Source organism: Pelodiscus sinensis, chromosome 20, assembly GCF_052426305.1.
Source record: "Pelodiscus sinensis isolate ZL-2025 chromosome 20, ASM5242630v1, whole genome shotgun sequence".
Taxonomy (NCBI): Eukaryota; Metazoa; Chordata; order Testudines; family Trionychidae; genus Pelodiscus; species Pelodiscus sinensis.
This window is the reverse complement of record NC_143071.1, coordinates 10,877,902-10,895,883: the sequence shown is the minus strand read 5'-3', so window position 1 is coordinate 10,895,883 and position 17,982 is coordinate 10,877,902. Positions and strand designations below refer to the sequence as shown.

General features: G+C 46.4%; 1 protein-coding gene across 1 annotated transcript; it reads left to right on the top strand.

The window, feature by feature from the left end:
• The first annotated feature begins 553 nt into the window (after positions 1-553).
• On the top strand, positions 554-17,312 carry RNF135 (ring finger protein 135). Its single transcript, XM_006125161.5, has 6 exons — positions 554-1,051; positions 6,750-6,836; positions 7,473-7,703; positions 9,904-10,048; positions 13,371-13,469; positions 14,241-17,312. Exons 1-6 carry the CDS (start codon positions 647-649, stop codon positions 14,774-14,776), a joined length of 1,503 nt encoding a protein of 500 aa, XP_006125223.3. The 5' UTR covers positions 554-646; the 3' UTR covers positions 14,777-17,312.
• The last annotated feature ends 670 nt before the right edge of the window (positions 17,313-17,982 follow it).

Here is a 17,982-nt window from a genome sequence, read left to right as displayed (position 1 = left end):
CACTGTTCTGTTAGGGTTTACTTCTTTTTGATGAGGCTTCTTGTATAAGGAAGCTCAGTACTTCTTAAGTGCATGATGATTAACTTCAGCCAGATGTCCAGTTGCTAATACAGTCGTGAGCAGCCAAGCTTTTTTTTAGCAGAACACTGAGCCAAACACTCAAAAGGAATTCGGAAGGAAGGAGGAGTGTCATGGAAATGTGTGTTTTCAGCCTAAGCTAGATCCCAGATCCATACAGCCCCAAACTTGGAGGGCTTTGAGAGCCAGAGCTGCTTCTATGATCAGAGAAAATCTCTGTGGTCAAATCCCTAAGAGTATCATTATAGATCGAGATTTAGATTACACAGTGGCCAATAGCCTCAGAGAGGGAGCCGAGTTAGTCTGTACCTGGAAAAACTTAAAACGCCGACGAATGGTCTAGCTGCACCTTAAAGACTCACAAAACATGTAGATGGTATCGTGAGTTTTCATGAGCACAACCCACAAACGGTGGCCAATGTTTGCTAGCCGGAAGGGGTTAGATTCTTACGTAGCAGATGGGCGGAGCAGGAACAAAGTGCTCCTCCTCTCAGGGCTCTCCGGTGGACAGTCTTTCATAATAAGAAAAGAAACTGAAACTTCCCGTATTTTCTCTCCCCAGGAGGCCATGGCGGCTGCTGCTAATCCTGTCAAAAATCTCGAAGATGAAATGACTTGCTCTCTTTGCCTGGAGTATTTTAGAGACCCAATACTAATCACAAAATGTGCCCATAGCTTCTGCCGAGACTGTATCACCCAGCACTGCAAGGACCAAGGATCCGGCGTCCGCTGCCCTCATTGTAGGAAGACCTTCCATCAGGAAAACTTAATCTCAAACCGGCAGCTAGCCAACGTGGTGGAAATAGTCCAGCGTCTGAAGAAAACTGCTCAAAACAGGGGAGAGGAAAGTGAGGTGGAGAAACACCAGGAAGTATTGAAACTCTTTTGTGAAAATGATCAAGAAGCCGACAAATTGTGGACTCAGGATTTTCGAGATGGGCTTCCCCCCGATAGGACAGCATGGGAGAACAGGGTATTTACTGTGTGCTGCATAGTTAGACTGGCTACTTACATAAATAATAATAACAATAATTAATCATGTCTAGCACTTGTAAGAGCTATAGGTAGGGTCGTAGCAAATTCACATCTTTTCTCTCTCGGGAAGGTCAGTGTGGTCAATTTCACAGTCATAGGATTTTAAAAATTGTAAATTTCATGATTACAGCTATTTAAATCTGAAACTTCATGGCGGCAGAAGTGTAGCGAGGGTGTTATGTGCCTGGCGGCAAAGGCAAAATTTGCACCCACCCCCTCCCCGCTGCCACCACACGGCGGGGCCCTGAACCTGGCGCACAGCTGAGCCCGACTCTGGAGAAGGGGGGCAGCTTGTACTGCGTCTTCTTCCGACCCCTCCAGTTTGAGGCTGGGACCCTGCATGCGCTAACCTGCCGGTGGAGATGGAAGAGTGTCAAGCTGGGGGCGGAGAAAGGGGGAGGAGGCTCCAGCCGGCAGGCGGAGGGGCAGGCAAGCTGAGGAATGACGGGGAGAGGAGGGAGACTAAACTGGCGCCCCCCCCCAGTGTGGCGCCTGGAGGAAACTCCCCCCTACATGCACTTCCCCTCTCTATGCCACTGCATGGTGGTGTAACTGTGGGGGTCCTGACCCAAAAAGGAGTTGTAAGAGGATCACAAGTTTATTGTAGTGGAGATTGCAGGACTGTACACTGACTTCTGCATGCCTCCTGGCAGTGGCAGTGCCTTCAGAGCTGGGCAGTTAGAGAGAGGCGGCTGCTGGCCGGGAGCATAGTATGGCATTGCCACCTTTACGTCTGCTCTGCTGACTTCAGAGCTGGAGTGTTGGTCAGCAGCCTCCTTTCTCAGGCCACCCACCTCTCTAGGAAGCCCAGGCATAAGAGTGGTCCCCCATAAATGTCCTTGTGGCTTCCCACTGCAACTACTAGTCAGAGCCCCCCAATCTGAGAACCACTGGTCTCCCCCCCATGAAATCTGTATAGTATACGGTAAAGCAAACCAAATGCCACATTTCATGGTGAGAGACCAGATTTCATAGTCAGTGATGCATTTTTCATGGCCATGAATTTGCTGGGGCCTTAGCTATAAGCACAGTCATGTCAGCTGAAAGTTAAGGGTGCTCAGTATACTGAATACTTTGCTGGACTGGCCATAATTCGAGATATACTCCTCTGGGGTTGTGGGAAGAGAGTTTGACCTGACTGTGTCTTTGCCAGTAAATGCTTATGGGATAGTCATGCTAGTCAACTAGTCACTTCCCCCACTCCTTGCTGTCTCTATCAGAAAGAGGCAGCAAGGGGGGGGAAGAGGAGGAGGTACTTCAAAGAGGCAGCACAACTTGAAGCCTGGGGCCAGACCCCGGGCTCCACTTGGCACTGCCGCTTTGAAATGCCACGTGCAGCTCAGAGCCAGCTGGGGTGTCCCCAGACTCCACATGGCATTTCACAGCAGCAGCGCCAAGTGAAACCCAGGAGCAGTTGGGATCTCCTCATTGACCTGGGCTCCGTGCAGCACTACCGCTTTGAAACACCGCAGGGAGCCTGGTGTCAGGGTCCTCCCGGTGTTTCAAAGTGGCAGCACCGCAGGGAGTCAGGAATCAGTTGGAGACTTCCCCACTGACCCAGGGCTCCATGCGGTGCTGCTGCTTTGAAACACCGTGGGGAGCCCAGTGTCAGGCTGCATGCCGCGTTTCAAAGCAGCAGTGCCGCATGGAGCCCAGGATCAGCTGGAGTCCCCAGCTGATCGCGGGGTCCATGCGGCGCTTTCACCTTTGAAGTGTAGCAACAGCCTAGGGCTGTTGCTACACTTCAAAGGTGGAATCATCCTATCGATTATTCAATTAGTCAATATTTAACATACTTACACTGAACTACTAATATGTGACTGATTGGCACTTAAATGTCACAGTGATGGGAACACAAAAGGCCCAATCCAATTCTCACGGAAGTCCGTAAGAGTCATGTCATGACTGCTCACTGTAGCATTTCTCAACCAAGGGCCCATGGTCCCATAGGGGGCCATGAACAGGTTTCTGGGGCCAAGCAGTGCTGCTTTTTGACTCACAGTGGCCCAGAACAGAAAGACAAAGCCCCCAAGCCCTGCCATGCAAGGCTGAAACCAAAGCCTGAGCAGCTTGGCTGTGTGGGGCCCTAGGGTAACCCTGTTTGCTACTCCCTACATGGCTACCCTTAAAGGGACAGGTGATTTTTTTTTTTGCTCAATAACTTTCCCCCCGATTCCCTTTTTGTTTTGCTCAATAACTTCCCCCCAATCCTTTTTTTTCTACTCAACAAAAAATCCTTGGTGTTCCTCATAAAAAAATTATTGTTCGGTGTTCCTCGGTCTTAAAGAGTTTAAGAAACACAGCTCTAGATATTAAGTAACTGATTTGTGGCCAAAGTGCCCTCCAGGTGTGAACTGCACTCACGTTCATTTCACAGCTCTGACAAGAGAAGCCCAGTTAATTTGGTCTGAAAACCAGGTAGTTGGAGAGAGATTCTAGAGAGGTAGGTTTCCTGGGCTTGCCCCTCTCTGATACATGAGAGGTGCAGGGTGACTTTCACAAGACCTCAGCCATCTAGGAAAGGCCACTCTAACTTGGCTTCCCTTTGGGTGAGAGGCGGTGTATTTAACCCTCATCTTTGGCCCTATCTCATGATACTGTCTATATTTTTATCAGAGGGGTAGCCGTGTTAGTCTTAATCTGCATGAACAAGGAGAAGTCCTTTGGCACCTTGTGGACTAACAGATTTATTGGAGCATAAGCTTTCGTGGGCAAAGACCCACTTCATCAGATACATGACATAGACACGCTATTTCAAAGTAAATAATATTTCTTCTGGAATAGCTTGTTCCGAAATAACCATGCAGTGTAGATGTAGCCTAAGATGCCACGGGTCTACTCCTTGTTTTTAAAGTTATGGACTAACACGGCTACCTCTCTGAGGCTTTTAAACGTTCACTGCACTACATTCAGCCACACAGAGTGACTCCACTCAAGATCATCTCATCTGAGGAAGTGGGTTTTGCACAGGAAAGCTCATGATAAGATTCATATCTTGTTGTTAGTCTCTAAGGGTATGTCTACACTTGCTCCCTAGTTTGAGATAGGGATGCAAATGTAGCTGACTGAAATTGCTAATGAAGCGGGGATTTAAATATCCCGTGCTTCATTAGCATAATCTCATCCACATGTTATTCCTCTCAACAGCTGATTTGAACCAGGAAGTGCACTCTGGGATGTGTTAGTTCGAATCAAACCCCTTGGTTCGAACAAACGTTACTCCTCATTTTTTGTTTTAATTAGACACACCTATGTTTGGTAGCTGAAATAAAAAACAGGACTATGTAGCACTTTAAAGACTAACAAGATGGTTTATTAGATGATGAGCTTTCGTGGGCCAGACCCACTTCCTCAGATCAAATAGTGGAAGAAAATTGTCACAACCATATATACCAAAGGATACAATTTTAAAAAAAGTGACCACATATGAAAAGGACAAATCATATTTCAGAACAGAAGGGAGATGGAAGGGGGAAAGGTAAATGTCTGTGAGCTAATGATATTTACCTGCCTCCCCCTTCTTCTCCCCTTTTCCTGCCCGCAGCACCTGGCCTTGGCTACTGCCTCATCTTTTCCCCCTCCCCCCCATTTCCTCTCGCTATTGTGACCGCGCCGAGGCTGCAGGGTTGCAAGGGAAGCTGTGGTGCTGCACAGCCTCTGCCGGGCCTGCCTAGAGCCTGGGGAGAAGCCGGCATAGTCAGGAGCAATGTGCCCCACTGATCTTTTCCATGTGGAATAATTGTATGTGCACCAAGGCTTGTGCCACTGTGCACCACCTGTAGAAAATAACTGGGGGGGGGGGGAGTGGGCGCTCTACTGATGAGCTGGGCAGTGTTGGAATCTCTCCTGCGCAGCTGCACAAGCACCCAGCGTACTGGGAACTCTGGTCAGGAGCCTCCCCTCCTTTCTAGCCTACTTGTCCCCCTCTTCGGGAGTCGGATCGGGCGGAGGACCCCAAGTCTCCCCTCACCTAGAAACCACTTGCTTACGGCGTCAGACGGGCCGCCTGTCCCAGCGTGCTGTTGCTCACTAATTGCTTCCTTTCTCAGTTTTTGCCACATCCTTATAAAAGTGACTCTATCTGCATCTATAGAGTGGACTGGCACATCAGTGTATCGCACATAGGGCAGCATAAACAAGTCGTGTGAAATTTTACTTTGTGCTGACTTGGCTAGAGCTTTTTATGTAGCCTGTTGTAAAATTAGGCAAATACCTCGATGAGGTGAAGCACCTCCTGGAAGACCTTTGTGAACCCCAAGGGGTACATGTACCCCTGGTTGAGAACCACTATCTTATGGGACTCCCCCTCCCCCCCATTTCTGGTGGGAGCCTGCAGAAAAATGGAACTGCTACCACCCAGCACAGCTGAGTTCTGCTGGAGGGGGTTGGTTGGAGCCACTGTGTTTCTGGGCCATCCTCTTCCGCTGTGTCATGTAGTACTTTATGTAGGAATGGCGGTGGGGGGGGGGGGTGCAATTGCCCAGGGGCCTGGCAATTTAAAAGGGCCCTGGAGCCCCAGTTACTGCTGCTATTGCTCTGCTGAAAAGCGTCTCTTGATGGAAAGGCTCTTTTGAGATGCCCTGTGCAGTATCTGGGGCGGGGTTACTGGGCCCCACATATCGAAAGCATCTTTTGGTCAAGAGACGCTGCTGTGGCTTTCCCCAGAGCAGGCAGGATGGGTCTGGGGAAGGGAAGGGAGCTGCTCTGGGGCTCTTCAGAGCAGGTGGGGGACCAAGATGGCCTGGCCCAGTGCTCCTTTGGTGTGTGTGTGGGCACTTGGGGCTTCTCGGGGGGGTGGGGGGGGAGTTTGTGACACTGGCTGAGGGTGGCGGCAGAGGGCCCATTGATTTTTGCCTGGGGCCCAGAATTGCTGTTGGTGGGTCTGATGGCAGGCAGCAAAGATCCTGCCATATGAGCATGGAGGTCTGACGAGACTGCAGAGGGGCTGCTTGCAGGCTCAGATTTAAAGTACTGTACGTGCTTTGCTGGTTTGGGGCCAGAGCGCTCAAGCCCCTGCTGGGCTGCACCCACAATTAATATGGTTCCTGTCTGATGGGTATTTGGCGGCCTGTATGGAATCTGCTGGTTTCAGTTCATTTTCCAATAGACCGATTGGGAAACCATTCCCACAACTGGTACCTTGTCGGCTGGCTCACTGAAGCAGCTCAGGACCGATGGGTGTTTGGGATGCATGGACAGCAACAGAAACCCAGTGTCTCGTTCGCTGTGGGTGCGGCTCCGCGAGGATAAGAGCAGGGGATTATTATTACAGTGACTATTAACTATTGTGAATAGCGATCATTTGTATGGTAGCATCTAGGAAGCCCCCACTGGAGACTGAAGCCTCATTACCTAAAGCACTTTACACAAAGTACAGTGAAAATCCCCTACAGTCTCCGGCCCTGATCCTGCAAGGCAGATAAACTCATGACAGATGTTTAGCGAGTAGTTTCATCGACTTCGATGGGGTTAGCGCCATGCTTAAAGTGAATTGCATGCTGAAATCGCTGGCTGGATCTGAGACTAAATATTTAGGGTAAACAAGGCACAGGTATTTTTCCCCAGCATGTCCTCTAACCCTATCACAGTTTTTACACAGGTTCTATCAATAAACATTCATATGTTTCACTCTGAAGGAGCGGGAAATAAGTGAGGTCTCCAAGCAAATTGAAGTGGTCCAGGATGCCATCAGCAGCACTAAGCAGTCCAGTACTGAAATGAATGTACGTACATGCACCAGCCACTCTTCATTTATGCTTTTACCCTTCACTGAGAGCTGCATCACCATCTTTATGCAGGACGACATGGGGCAGGGAGTCTGTGTATTATCATCCACCTCTGATTCCCCCTTTTACGCCCACACTCCCAAGGGCTTTCTCTGAGGAGTGGCATGCATGCGTGCCTAGAATTAGCAGCGTGGGCCAATTAGATGCAGAGGAAGCGCACAGCTCTTACAATGTTTTGTGGGCCACACACAACCCCAGTGGGCCGTGGGTTGCCCACCACTTCCCTAAACATATGGACTGGCTTTGTGTCTCTTGCCCCCTCCAAGGAGCTGGGTGGGACGCATGTGCACTTCTCCGAGCCCGGCACACAAGGGACTGAGCTAGAATCTCGGTCTCAGCATTGACTGAGGCCTGCTGTCCTTAGGCTTACAGGTGCCCAACTCTGCGTTCCCAGCACAGCCAAAACTCCTGCTGCAACCAGTGCAAATTTGTGCCAAGTACACGTCTTCTGAATAAAAATAATTGTGCTGAAATGAAGTCACTTGCCAGAGGGGGTTAGATCAGGCTGTAGAGACTGATGTTCTTCAGCTTCCTGTTGCTAGTAGAACTCACTCCCCATCTGGTGCCCTTCAGGAATATGTGTCTCAGATCAAAGGCTTGATTACCGAAGACTTTGGTGCCATGAAAAGGTATCTTGAAACCCAAGAGAGAGCCACGCTTCAGGTCATTGCTCTCGAGCAACGAGTGGCTCAGCAGAAAATAGACGAAATGATTGGCCAGCTCACCGCGAAAGTGAACAAGCTCACCAACATCAAAGCCCAGCTGGGAAAAGGGCTGCAGCATAACACAATGGAGCAGCTGAGTGTAAGTAGAAATCTATGGGCCAAACCCCCTGAGTTTCGTGAGCATGTATGGAGTGTGTGCAATTTTCACTGACTGCACTACAGGTTGGACCTCCCTGGTCTGTTACCATTGGGATCTGATTGGTCCCAAATGAGAGAATTTGCCAGACCAGGGAAGGTTCCGTGCTAGCAGCCCCCAAGTCCACCACCAGCTGCTGGCTCTCTGGGCAGTCCAGGCTCTGGCTTCTGCTCTGGGCTCTAGTTCCAGTCCTGCGCTCCCAGGGACTTCCAGGGGAATAGCTGCTAAAATTAGATATTTTTAAATCAGGAGGCTTAGATAACTTGCATCCAAGAGTTTTAAAAGAGCAGGCTGAGGAGATCACTGGTCTCTCAACTTTGATTTTCAGTAAGTCTTGGAACAATTGGGGGAGGGGGCAGGTTCCAAATAACTGGAAGAAAGCTAATATGTCAATATTTTAAAAGGGTAAATAGGATGGCCTGGGGAATTATAGGTCCAAGGAATTAGAGGCCTGTTAATATGTTGTTGATCTGGGGCAAAATGGAGAGAGAGATAAGAGACTTCAGTAATAAAGAACTAATGGGGGTAATTAACAAATGTCAATCAGCATGGGTTTATAGACGACAGATCGTGTCAAACTAACTTGACTTTTTTTTAAAATGAGATTCCAAGTGTGGTTGTTAAAAGTAATAGTGCAGATGGAATATACTTAGACTTCAGTGAGGCGTTTTACATGGGTCCATACAATGTTCTGTTTAAAAAACTAGAATGTACAAAATTAACATGGTACACCGTAAATGGATTAAAAACTGGCTACTGATAGGTCTCAAAATGAAATCAACACTGAGAGGATATGTTTCTACTGGGGATCTGCAGGGATCGGTTCTTGGCCCTGTGCAGTGTAATGCAGCTGTGGCCCAAAGGGCTAATATAATCCTTGGATGCATAAACAGGGGAATTGTGAGTAGAGAAGTTGTATTACCTCAGTATTTGATACTGGTGCAACTGCTGCTAGGCCCTGTGTCCTATTCTGGTTCCCACAATTCAAGATGGATGTTGAAAATGGGGTCAGAGAAGAACTCCGAGGGGGATTAAAAGTATTAGAACACGAGTCTTCTAGTGAAAGGCTCAAGCAGCTCTGTCTGTTCAACTTCACAAGGAGAAGGTGAAGCAGTGACTTGATTACAGTTTATAAATAGCTACGCAGGGAACAGATATTGGATAAAGGGCTCTTCAGTCTAGCAGAGAAAGGTGTGACAAGATCTAATGATTGCATGTTGAAGCTAGATAAATCCAGACTGGAAATAAGGAAGGTTCTGGTGAATTCTCTGTCACTGGCAATTTTTATGGCTTTAAAGATTGGAATATTTTTCTAAAAGATACGCTCTAGTCATTTTTTCAGGGAGGTTCTATGGCAGGGATGGGCAATAAGATGGAGGTGATTTGCCAGGTTAGCGCTTGGTGGGCTGCTGCCATGATATTTACCTCTGCCTCCACAGGTACGGATGATTGCAGCTCCCATTGGCTGCAGATCACCATTCCCAGCCAATGGGAGCTGCGCAAAGCAGCGCAGACTGGGACATTGCTTCCCGCAGCTCCCATTGGCCAAGAACAGCGATCCACAGCTAACGGGAGCTGCAAGTGCTTGTACCTGTGGAGGCACAGGGAAATACAGCAGCAGTGGCCTACCAGGGGCTAACCCTGATGAACCAGATCTGGCCCATGGGCCAGTATTTGCCCTGCTGTACTAAATGATCCCAGTGGTGTCCTCTGGCTGTGAATTCTAATAATCTAAGACTGATTCGTTTTTAAAAACTCTGATTTCTTTCTCCCTCCACCCCAGCCCAGCTCTCTAGAGTCTGAGAAGAAAATCGAGAGAGAAAGAAATCTTATCTGTTTGTGGGGACGGAGGGGCTGTTTATTTAAACAAATTACAATCTGATTGCAGAGACAAATCCCTGTGAGTTCAGTGGGCAAAATCTGTTATTTCCATTTTTGGTCAAGAACGTATCTTTCGATATTTTCAGCAGTTTCAGCTTCTCCTCTGGTCACATTATAATAAAGAAAATTCTCTCTGTAAAGTCTAAGACTGACTGGTGCTTTCCTCTCCTGGTTTTCTGAAATTGCCAGAAACTCTTGATGAAATTATTGCTATTTGTTTAGCTCAAACCACTTGTGCATTCAGCTCTTCTGTCCTCCTTAGGATACCAGCACAGACTCTCCGATAATAACGCAGAAAATTACACTCGATCATAGGAAGATTTGTGTTGTCACAAGTGCGGTAGAGGACCTCAAGAAGCAATTGGAAACAATAATATTGAAGAATTATCCAGCACAGCTGCCACAAGGTAAATGTATTTTACTTGTGTCGTCTTTTGTGGTGAAACCTCTTGACTTGTTACAGGACTTGATCCTGCAAGATGCTGGTGACTTCTGGAGTCTCTGTGCAGTGTCACCTTCCACTGAGGTCAACAGCTTGTTTCGCACCTTGATTGCAGGGTCGTACTTGTATTACTAAAAGCAGGGGTCTCCAACCTTTTGAAGCGCGAGATCACTTTTTTGAATTTAAGTGCAATCTAGGATCTACTTCAGACCCAAACACCCTTGACTCGCCTCCTTTGTACCCCTTCTCCAAGGCCCCCCCCTGCTCACCCTATCCTCCCTCCCCCCCCCATCCTTCCTCCCTTTCATCAGGAAGGGGCAGAGGGTTGGGGTGTAGGTTCTGGTCTTGGATTAATGGATTTGGAGAGAGGCTCTGAGCTGAGCCTGAGACAGGGGTTGTGGTGCAGGAGGGGGTTCAGGATACAGGCTTTGAGGGGGAGTTTGTGTCTAGGGGTGCTCCGGGCGAGGGCAGGAGCTGGGGGTGCAGGAGGGGGTTTATGACTGGGGCAGGGGTTCAGGATGCAGTCTCCTGCTGGACGCTGTTTAGCACAGGTGGCTTCTGGGTGATGGTGCAGCAGTGCTAAGACAGGCTCACCCCTGCCCTGGCCCTGCACCGCTCTCAAAAGCATCCAGCAAATTCCCTCCAGCCTAAGACCTGTTGTGTCCCCCTCCATTCTATGGAGATAGAATACAGGGTATGAGGGGGCACCCTGACATCAGCGCCCCCTCCTCTCCCTTCCATGCCCTGCACAGCAAGGAGGGACAGCTCGTAGGCAAAGGACAGGAGATGAGCAGCAGAGGGGGGAGGGGCAGCTGAAGTGCTGGCATTTGACAGCCTCTTGGCCAAGCCAGTCAAGATCACCTGTCAGAGGCTCCAAGATCTACCAGTGGATCCCAGTTTGCTGGTTGGTGACCACTGACTTAAAGGGACACAGCTCGGAAGTTTGGGCTCAAATTGTTTCTGACTCTTACAGAAATAGAGAGGTGATTTTAGCATATTTGAAACTTAGTGGGGTTTTTTGAAGGGGAGGGAGTGTTCCAAATTCCCTTGCAGTTTTGAAGTCAGAATAATAGTGTGCTGTTCCATGGATCATGGGAACCAGAAAGTGAAACTGACTAGAATCCATTTGGAAACAAATCAGTGATTGTTTCTATCTCTCTTTACTTTTTAGGTATGAATGTAAACAATTTACGTAAAAGAAATGCTGTCTAGAAGTAGATTATTATAGTAGACCACGAGCTAAATATGAGTCAGCAGTGTGATGCTGTTGCAAAAAAAGCAAACATGATTCTGGGCTGCATTCACAGGTGTGTTGTGAGCAAGACACAAGAAGTCATTCTTCTGCTCTATTCTGTGCTGGTTAGGCCTCAGTTGGAGTATTGTGTCCAGTTCTGGGCACCGCATTTCAAGAAAGATGTGGAGAAATTGGAGAGGTTCCAGAGAAGAGCAGCAAGAATGATTAAAGGTCTAGAGAACATGATCTATGAAGGAAGGCTGAAAGAATTGGGTTTGTTTAGTTTGGAAAAGAAGATTGAGGGGGGACATGATAGCAGTTTTCAGATATCTAAAAGGGTGTCATGAGGAGGAGGGAGAAAACTTGTTCATCTTGGCCTCTGAGGCTAGAACAAGAAACAATGGGCTTAAACTGCAGCAAGGGAGGTTTAGCTTGGACATTAGGAAAAAGTTCCTAACTGTCAGGGTGGCCAAACACTGGAATAAATTGACCAGGAAGGTTGTGGAATCTCCATCACTGGAGATATTTAAGAGCAGGTTAGATAGACATCTGTCAGGGATGGTCTAGACTCTAGAAGTACTGGGTCCTGCCGTGAGGGCAGGGGACTGGACTCGATGACCTCTCGAGGTCCCTTCCAGTCCTAGTATTCTGTGATTCTAAGAATGTGTCAAATTCCCAAGTACTTGCTCACAGAGAGCTGAGCCTTAGCAAGGACTTTGGGATTTGGCTCAAAATATTTGCTCATGTCCCTAGTACTGTTCTGATGTTTAAGAAGGAGGACCTAACCACTTAGCAGATAATTAGGAGATCTTCAACCTAAGGACCACAGGCCTACAGTAGAAATTATTACTTATAAAGCATAGTGTGCTAGGTGCTGTACAAACAGAAATAAAGACAAAATCCCTGCCCCAAAAATGTTTCAGATGCAGTAAGAAACTGAAGGAGAGAAATTGAATGAGGTCTTGTTGCTTCCCCATTAACGAGAAAACACCAGAATAATGTAACCAAGAGGAGTTAGCTGTGAGCAGGTCCTCCCTAGTGAATCCTTCCAATGAATAGTCTCTTTCTATTTTTTGTTCCTCTCCTTTCAGGTATAGTCTTTATGCTGTGGGAACTGGGGTACCAATTCTGCAAACATAGTCACAGGTTTAGTTTTAAACCTGCATAGAGGAGTTTGCAGGATTAGGACTCTATTCATCAGGCAGCAACAGAACATAAAAGTGTGAACATAAAAGCAGAGTTGTTTCTAAAACACTAGTGCCAAAAAAACCTTCCACTAGAACTGTGCAGATCAATGTTGAGAGTGACTCAGATGTTCAAAGAGAGTTCCAACTGGCAGTCTTGCAAATATGCATTACAAGTGTTACTGCAAATCAGAATGTTCTATGAGTGGAGGTTATTTGTTTTAGAAATATACATGCCATTACACACACCTCAATGATGAGCACAGAAGAACCTGCATAGAACAGAGAGTTAATTTGTGGTTACCTGTCATGCCTCATGGGTCTGTTACACATGTAATTAGTCATGTGTAAGTATAGTCACTGCAGCTCCAGGCAAAATGTTTTGATAATTGTGGATGCAGCGTATGTGTGTCAGCTGCACAAACATCTTTGCATGAGTACTTCATGGAGAAATTTAGGTCAGAAAGCATTATAAAAATACCAGCTATTTTTTTTTCCTGTTGGACATGTATTCTAACTATTAGCTATTGCAACACTATTTTTGTTAGAGGGCATCCCCACTATAAGTTGCCCCAGTATACATCCGTTACACACTAAAGTTATTAACGCTTGTAAGAACCGATGAGTTATAAGTCCTCCCATTCCCTGCTCTTAAGTCGCACGCAAAAAAAAAAAAAAAAAAAATTGCGCAAATGGAAGTCAGTCATTGGAGAAAAATTCCCCGCTTTAAGTTGTTTTGCTATAAGTCCAAGGTTTTTCGAACGTATCTTGGACTTATAGCCAGCATGGCCTGTGTTACCTGTTATTTGCCTTTTATTTTTTAAAACAAACTACTAACAGAGAGACTTTCCCCCTCTCCCATTTATCAGAACCTGTAGATTTACTTCAGGACACAAGTGCCTGTGCCATGTCTGTGGATTCTGCATATGACAATCCAAAACCGGTTATTTCAAGTCAATTTTCTCAGTGTAAGTATGTGAAGCAATGTGACCAGTTTGTGAGCAACATTAAAATGAAGGGGATTAGAATGTTCACCCACATGGCTGGATCCTCACCTGCTGATTTGAGGTAGTTTCATTGACATAAGAGGAGCAATGCCCATTTACACCAGCTAAGGATCTGGCTGTTTTTCTTTCCAATACATGATTTATTTTAAAGGAATTTTTTACAGCATAATACAAAGTACTGAAGCTGTAGCTGAACCACTATGCAAATTTATCAGACTAAAACCATATGGTAACTTGTTCACATGAGTTGCTTACATGAATTCTGATGGGTAAATATTCCATTACTATTGGTAATAGGATCATTGTATTGTAAGAATGTGAGTGGAGACAGATTTGAAGTTTTAGATGCCCTCTGCTGAAGTCTGTGAACCAAATCCAGAGTCTTTACTGAGTTTTTATTCAGAACTGGCAGACAGACAATGGAGTTAGCTTGAGTAAGGACTTGATCTTAGATTTGGTCCCTGGAGTTCAGAGGGAGTTGATAGTTCTCATCAGTTTTCCAGATCAGTCAATATCTGAATTAATTATTATTACTATTGTTTTCTTTTGTGAAGCCTCAGTGTTTGATCACTGCTAGAGGGTTGGCATTTGGATTACCCTAATGAGGGATACATGTAGCAGTATTCAGAGAGGACCCCAACTTTCAGCTGTGTTTCATCTTTGTTGCAAATGTTTCATTGTCCAGTCTCCCTGATGCTTTCAGGTTAGGAAATTTCCCATTATCTGTTTTAGGGGCAGTGAACGTGACCTTTGATCCAGAAAGCATCCCCTCTAAACTGGATATCACATCTGAGAACAAGAAAGTGATCGTCTCCCATTTTTCAACTTCTTATAAACCAACTGCGAAGAGATTCCGCATCAGCCAAGTCATGTGTTCCCAAAGTTTCTCTGATGGACGCCATTACTGGGAAGTAAGTACCAAGGACAGCAGTGGATGGGCTGTTGGAGTTGCAAATGGAAATATTGGCAGAACCGATCGGCTGGGAAGAACCGTACTATCCTGGTGTGTGGAATGGTCCGATAAGAATAAACAATTGTCAGCTTGGCACAATAACCGGGAAACCCGGTTAAGTGATCAAAGGCCCCTGACGGTTGGAGTTTTCCTTGATCTTGAAAACAATCACCTGTCCTTTTACTCTCTCACTGATAAAGAAATGCTCCTGCATCGATTTGAAATCAGTATCCTACACCCTGTTTACCCTGCTTTCTGGCTGTATGGTTTAGATGAAGAAGGATCCTTAACTATAAATCATATCAACAGGGACTAGTTTGCAGTTCTTATGGAAACTGAAGACTTAAACTGTGAATTGCAGGGATGCAAGAAATAAAGCTTTATAGAGCTTCAGGTTTTGGATAGGAGGCTTTTATATCATGATGCAGGGATAACATCTTTAGCATGGCAGGGAATTAACAGCGGATGTGTTTTGTTCCTCTGCTTTTCTCTATTTTCACCCTCCTTTTTACAAATTCTGCCTGATCCGTCCTGTTTTTGTTAAAGCAGCTCTATCAAATGGCAGTAATGAGAAGCAGGGATCTGTACTTACAGGAGCGAGGCAGTTACTCTAAGTCAATGGTTTTCAAACTTTTTTCCTAGCAACCCGGGTTGAAGAAAATAATTGATACCCACAGCCCATCGGAGCTGGGGATGAGGAATTTGAGGTGTGAGCGGGGTTCTGGGCTGGGGCAGAGAGTTGAGGTGCAGGGGTGAGGGCTGTGGAATGGGGCTGGGCACTGGGGAATGGGCTTACCTCTAATGACTCCCAGTCATTGGTGCAGCAGGAGTGCAGAGGCAGGCTTTCTTTTGGATCACACTGCACACCGGACATGGTCAACAGCAAGTCTGGCTCCTAGGCGGAGGTGCACAAATGGCTCTCATCTGCAGGCACCGCCCCCCCAGCTCCCAGCCAATGAAAGTGTTGAGCTGGTGCTTGGGCCGGGGGCAGCACAGGGAGCCCAGTGGCCCCCCTGCCTAGGAGCCAGACTTGCTAGCTGCTTCCAGGACATACGGTGTCAGAACAGGGACTCCCCAGTTGTTTTCAAAATGCAGGTCATGACCCAGCTTTTAGGGTTGCCAGATGCTTTCACAAAAAATACCGAACATGGCAGGAATAAAATTCGTTGTTTTAAAAAAAAAAAAAAAAAGCCAGGGGACCAAAGTTGTTGAGCAAAAAAATACCGGACACCTAGCAACCCTACCAGCTTTCGCTAGCTGCCAGGGTCCCTGGGTGCTGAGCAAGGCAACCCAGTGAAAATGTGAAAACCACTATCCTATGTGCCATATATAGCTTTCTCTCTTTATATTCCATTTCATGTGCCACATGTAGCTTTCTCTCTTGATTCACAGGGAAGATTTGAGAATATAAATTAGTCCCTTATTGTCAGGGCTCACCAAACTGCAGCAAGCCCCGCTCTCCAGCCATGCTGTGCGGCGATCTGCGCATGCGCAGATTGCCTGAACCTGGCTCTTCCGGGTTACAATCTACTCGCCATGGGCGAGTAGATTGTACAATTTGTCGAGCCCTGCTTATTGTAATATGTTCATCCATCCACTTTAGTTACAGCCAGCGTAAAACAATCCCTTATGTTAAATAGGGACATCAGTAGAATCCTGTTCAATGGAATGAAAGATCTGTAGTTGAGTCAGGTGGCCAGATGAGAGGGGAAGATACCATGAGTGTGGTGCATGTTTTGGGGATAAGCACTGAATTCCAGTAAATGGGCTGTGTATCCTCAGGGACCCAGTGCTACTGGGAAATCTGCCAGAGGAAGAACAGTCTGTGATGGGTTGGGTCACAGCGATCCCCTTGAGATTGTCCCCTGATGTGGTGCTCAAACTACTGAGCCCACCTGTCTGCCCTCTGGGGGGTCCTACCACCCTGTCCTGCTAAGCCAGAATCTCTGGTCTCCCCCAGCCCTGGCACAGAGTTGGGGTATCATCCCCAGGGTATCAGCCCCCTAGCAGAGTAACAGACACTGATAACTACTCAGCTGTGGAGGGTGCAGTTACAGAGACTTGTCAGCATCCAGGAGCACAGCCTCAATGGGACCAAAACCCCAAATCTCTTTGTGTAAGTTTTAAACAGAGAAATCTCATAAAGTTCACTTTCTTTACCAACAAAAGAGAGAGATGCACAGCTGTTGCTTCACCCCAACCCCCAGTAACAGTTATTTACACTGGGCTTGCTACTAAACAAAAGTGATTTTATTAAGTATAAAAGTTGGATGTAAGTGATGGCAAAGGATGACAGACAGATCCAAGTAAGTTACTAAGCTAAAAATAAAACAAAATATACCAGCGAAGTTACAAGAAATTGTTATAAAGCATAATTTTCACCCCATTCCTTATTTTAGATAAAATTCTTCAGGCCAAAGCTGATCTTTTTTCTAACCTGGGCCCAGCTGCTTCTCCACCATTCCTTATTAGAATTCTTTATCCTCTTGTGGAGGGGAGCAATATGTGAAGAGAGCTGAAGACCCTCATTATTTGCTTCCCATCCCTTAAATAGAATTTCTGCAGGGTGCAAAGTCTTTGTCCCATTCCCCCTCCTCACTCCTGGGGAAAAATACCAAATTCAAGATGGATTCCAGCTCCAAGTGGCATGGTCACATGTCTTCATAGGACCAACCGCAGTTTGGGCTTACAGGAAAAACAAGAATATTCACAGATCCTGGTCTTGAGTTCCGGGCCATTAAATCCCTTAAGTACCACTAATGGCTTTCATTAGAAGATCTAGATTAATAAACAGGTTTACACTTTATATTTTGAACTATGCATACAAGAATGATATGTGCACACACATGGAATACATATACCAGGGCTACGTCTAGACTGGCATGATTTTCCGCATGTTTTCCGTTAAAAGCATTTTCGAAAAAGAACATCTAGATTGGCACGGATGCTTTTCTGCAAAAGCACTTTTTGCGGAAAAGTGTCTGTGGCCAATCTAGACGCGCTTTTGCACAAAAAAGCCCCGATCACCATTTTCGCGATCGGGGCTTTTTTGCGGAAAACAAATCTCAGCTGTCTACACTGGCCCTTTTGAGCAAAACTTTTGCGCAAAAGGGACTTTTGCCCGAACGGGAGCAGCATAGTATTTCCGCAAAAAGCACTGATTTCTTACAGTAGGAAGTCAGTGCTTTTGCGGAAATTCTAGCGGCCAGTGTAGATAGCTAGCAAGTTTTTCTGGAAAAGCGGCTGATTTTCCAGAAAAACTGGCCAGTCTAGACACAGCCCAGGGGATTGCAGTCTCTTGAATGATAGGTCACATGCTCTGATTTGCATAAAGCATATTTGAGTTTTGCATATTCATATTAACTCATTTCCATAAAAAATATGGGAGCGTAGTAAAAATGTTGCTGTCAGGTTTTCATGGAGGATCGAGGTTCCAGTATGTATATATTTCCAACAACGAAGATTTCCACATAGTTAGGGAAAGCAGAATATTGATGCTCAAGGCCCTGGTCTTGCAAATGT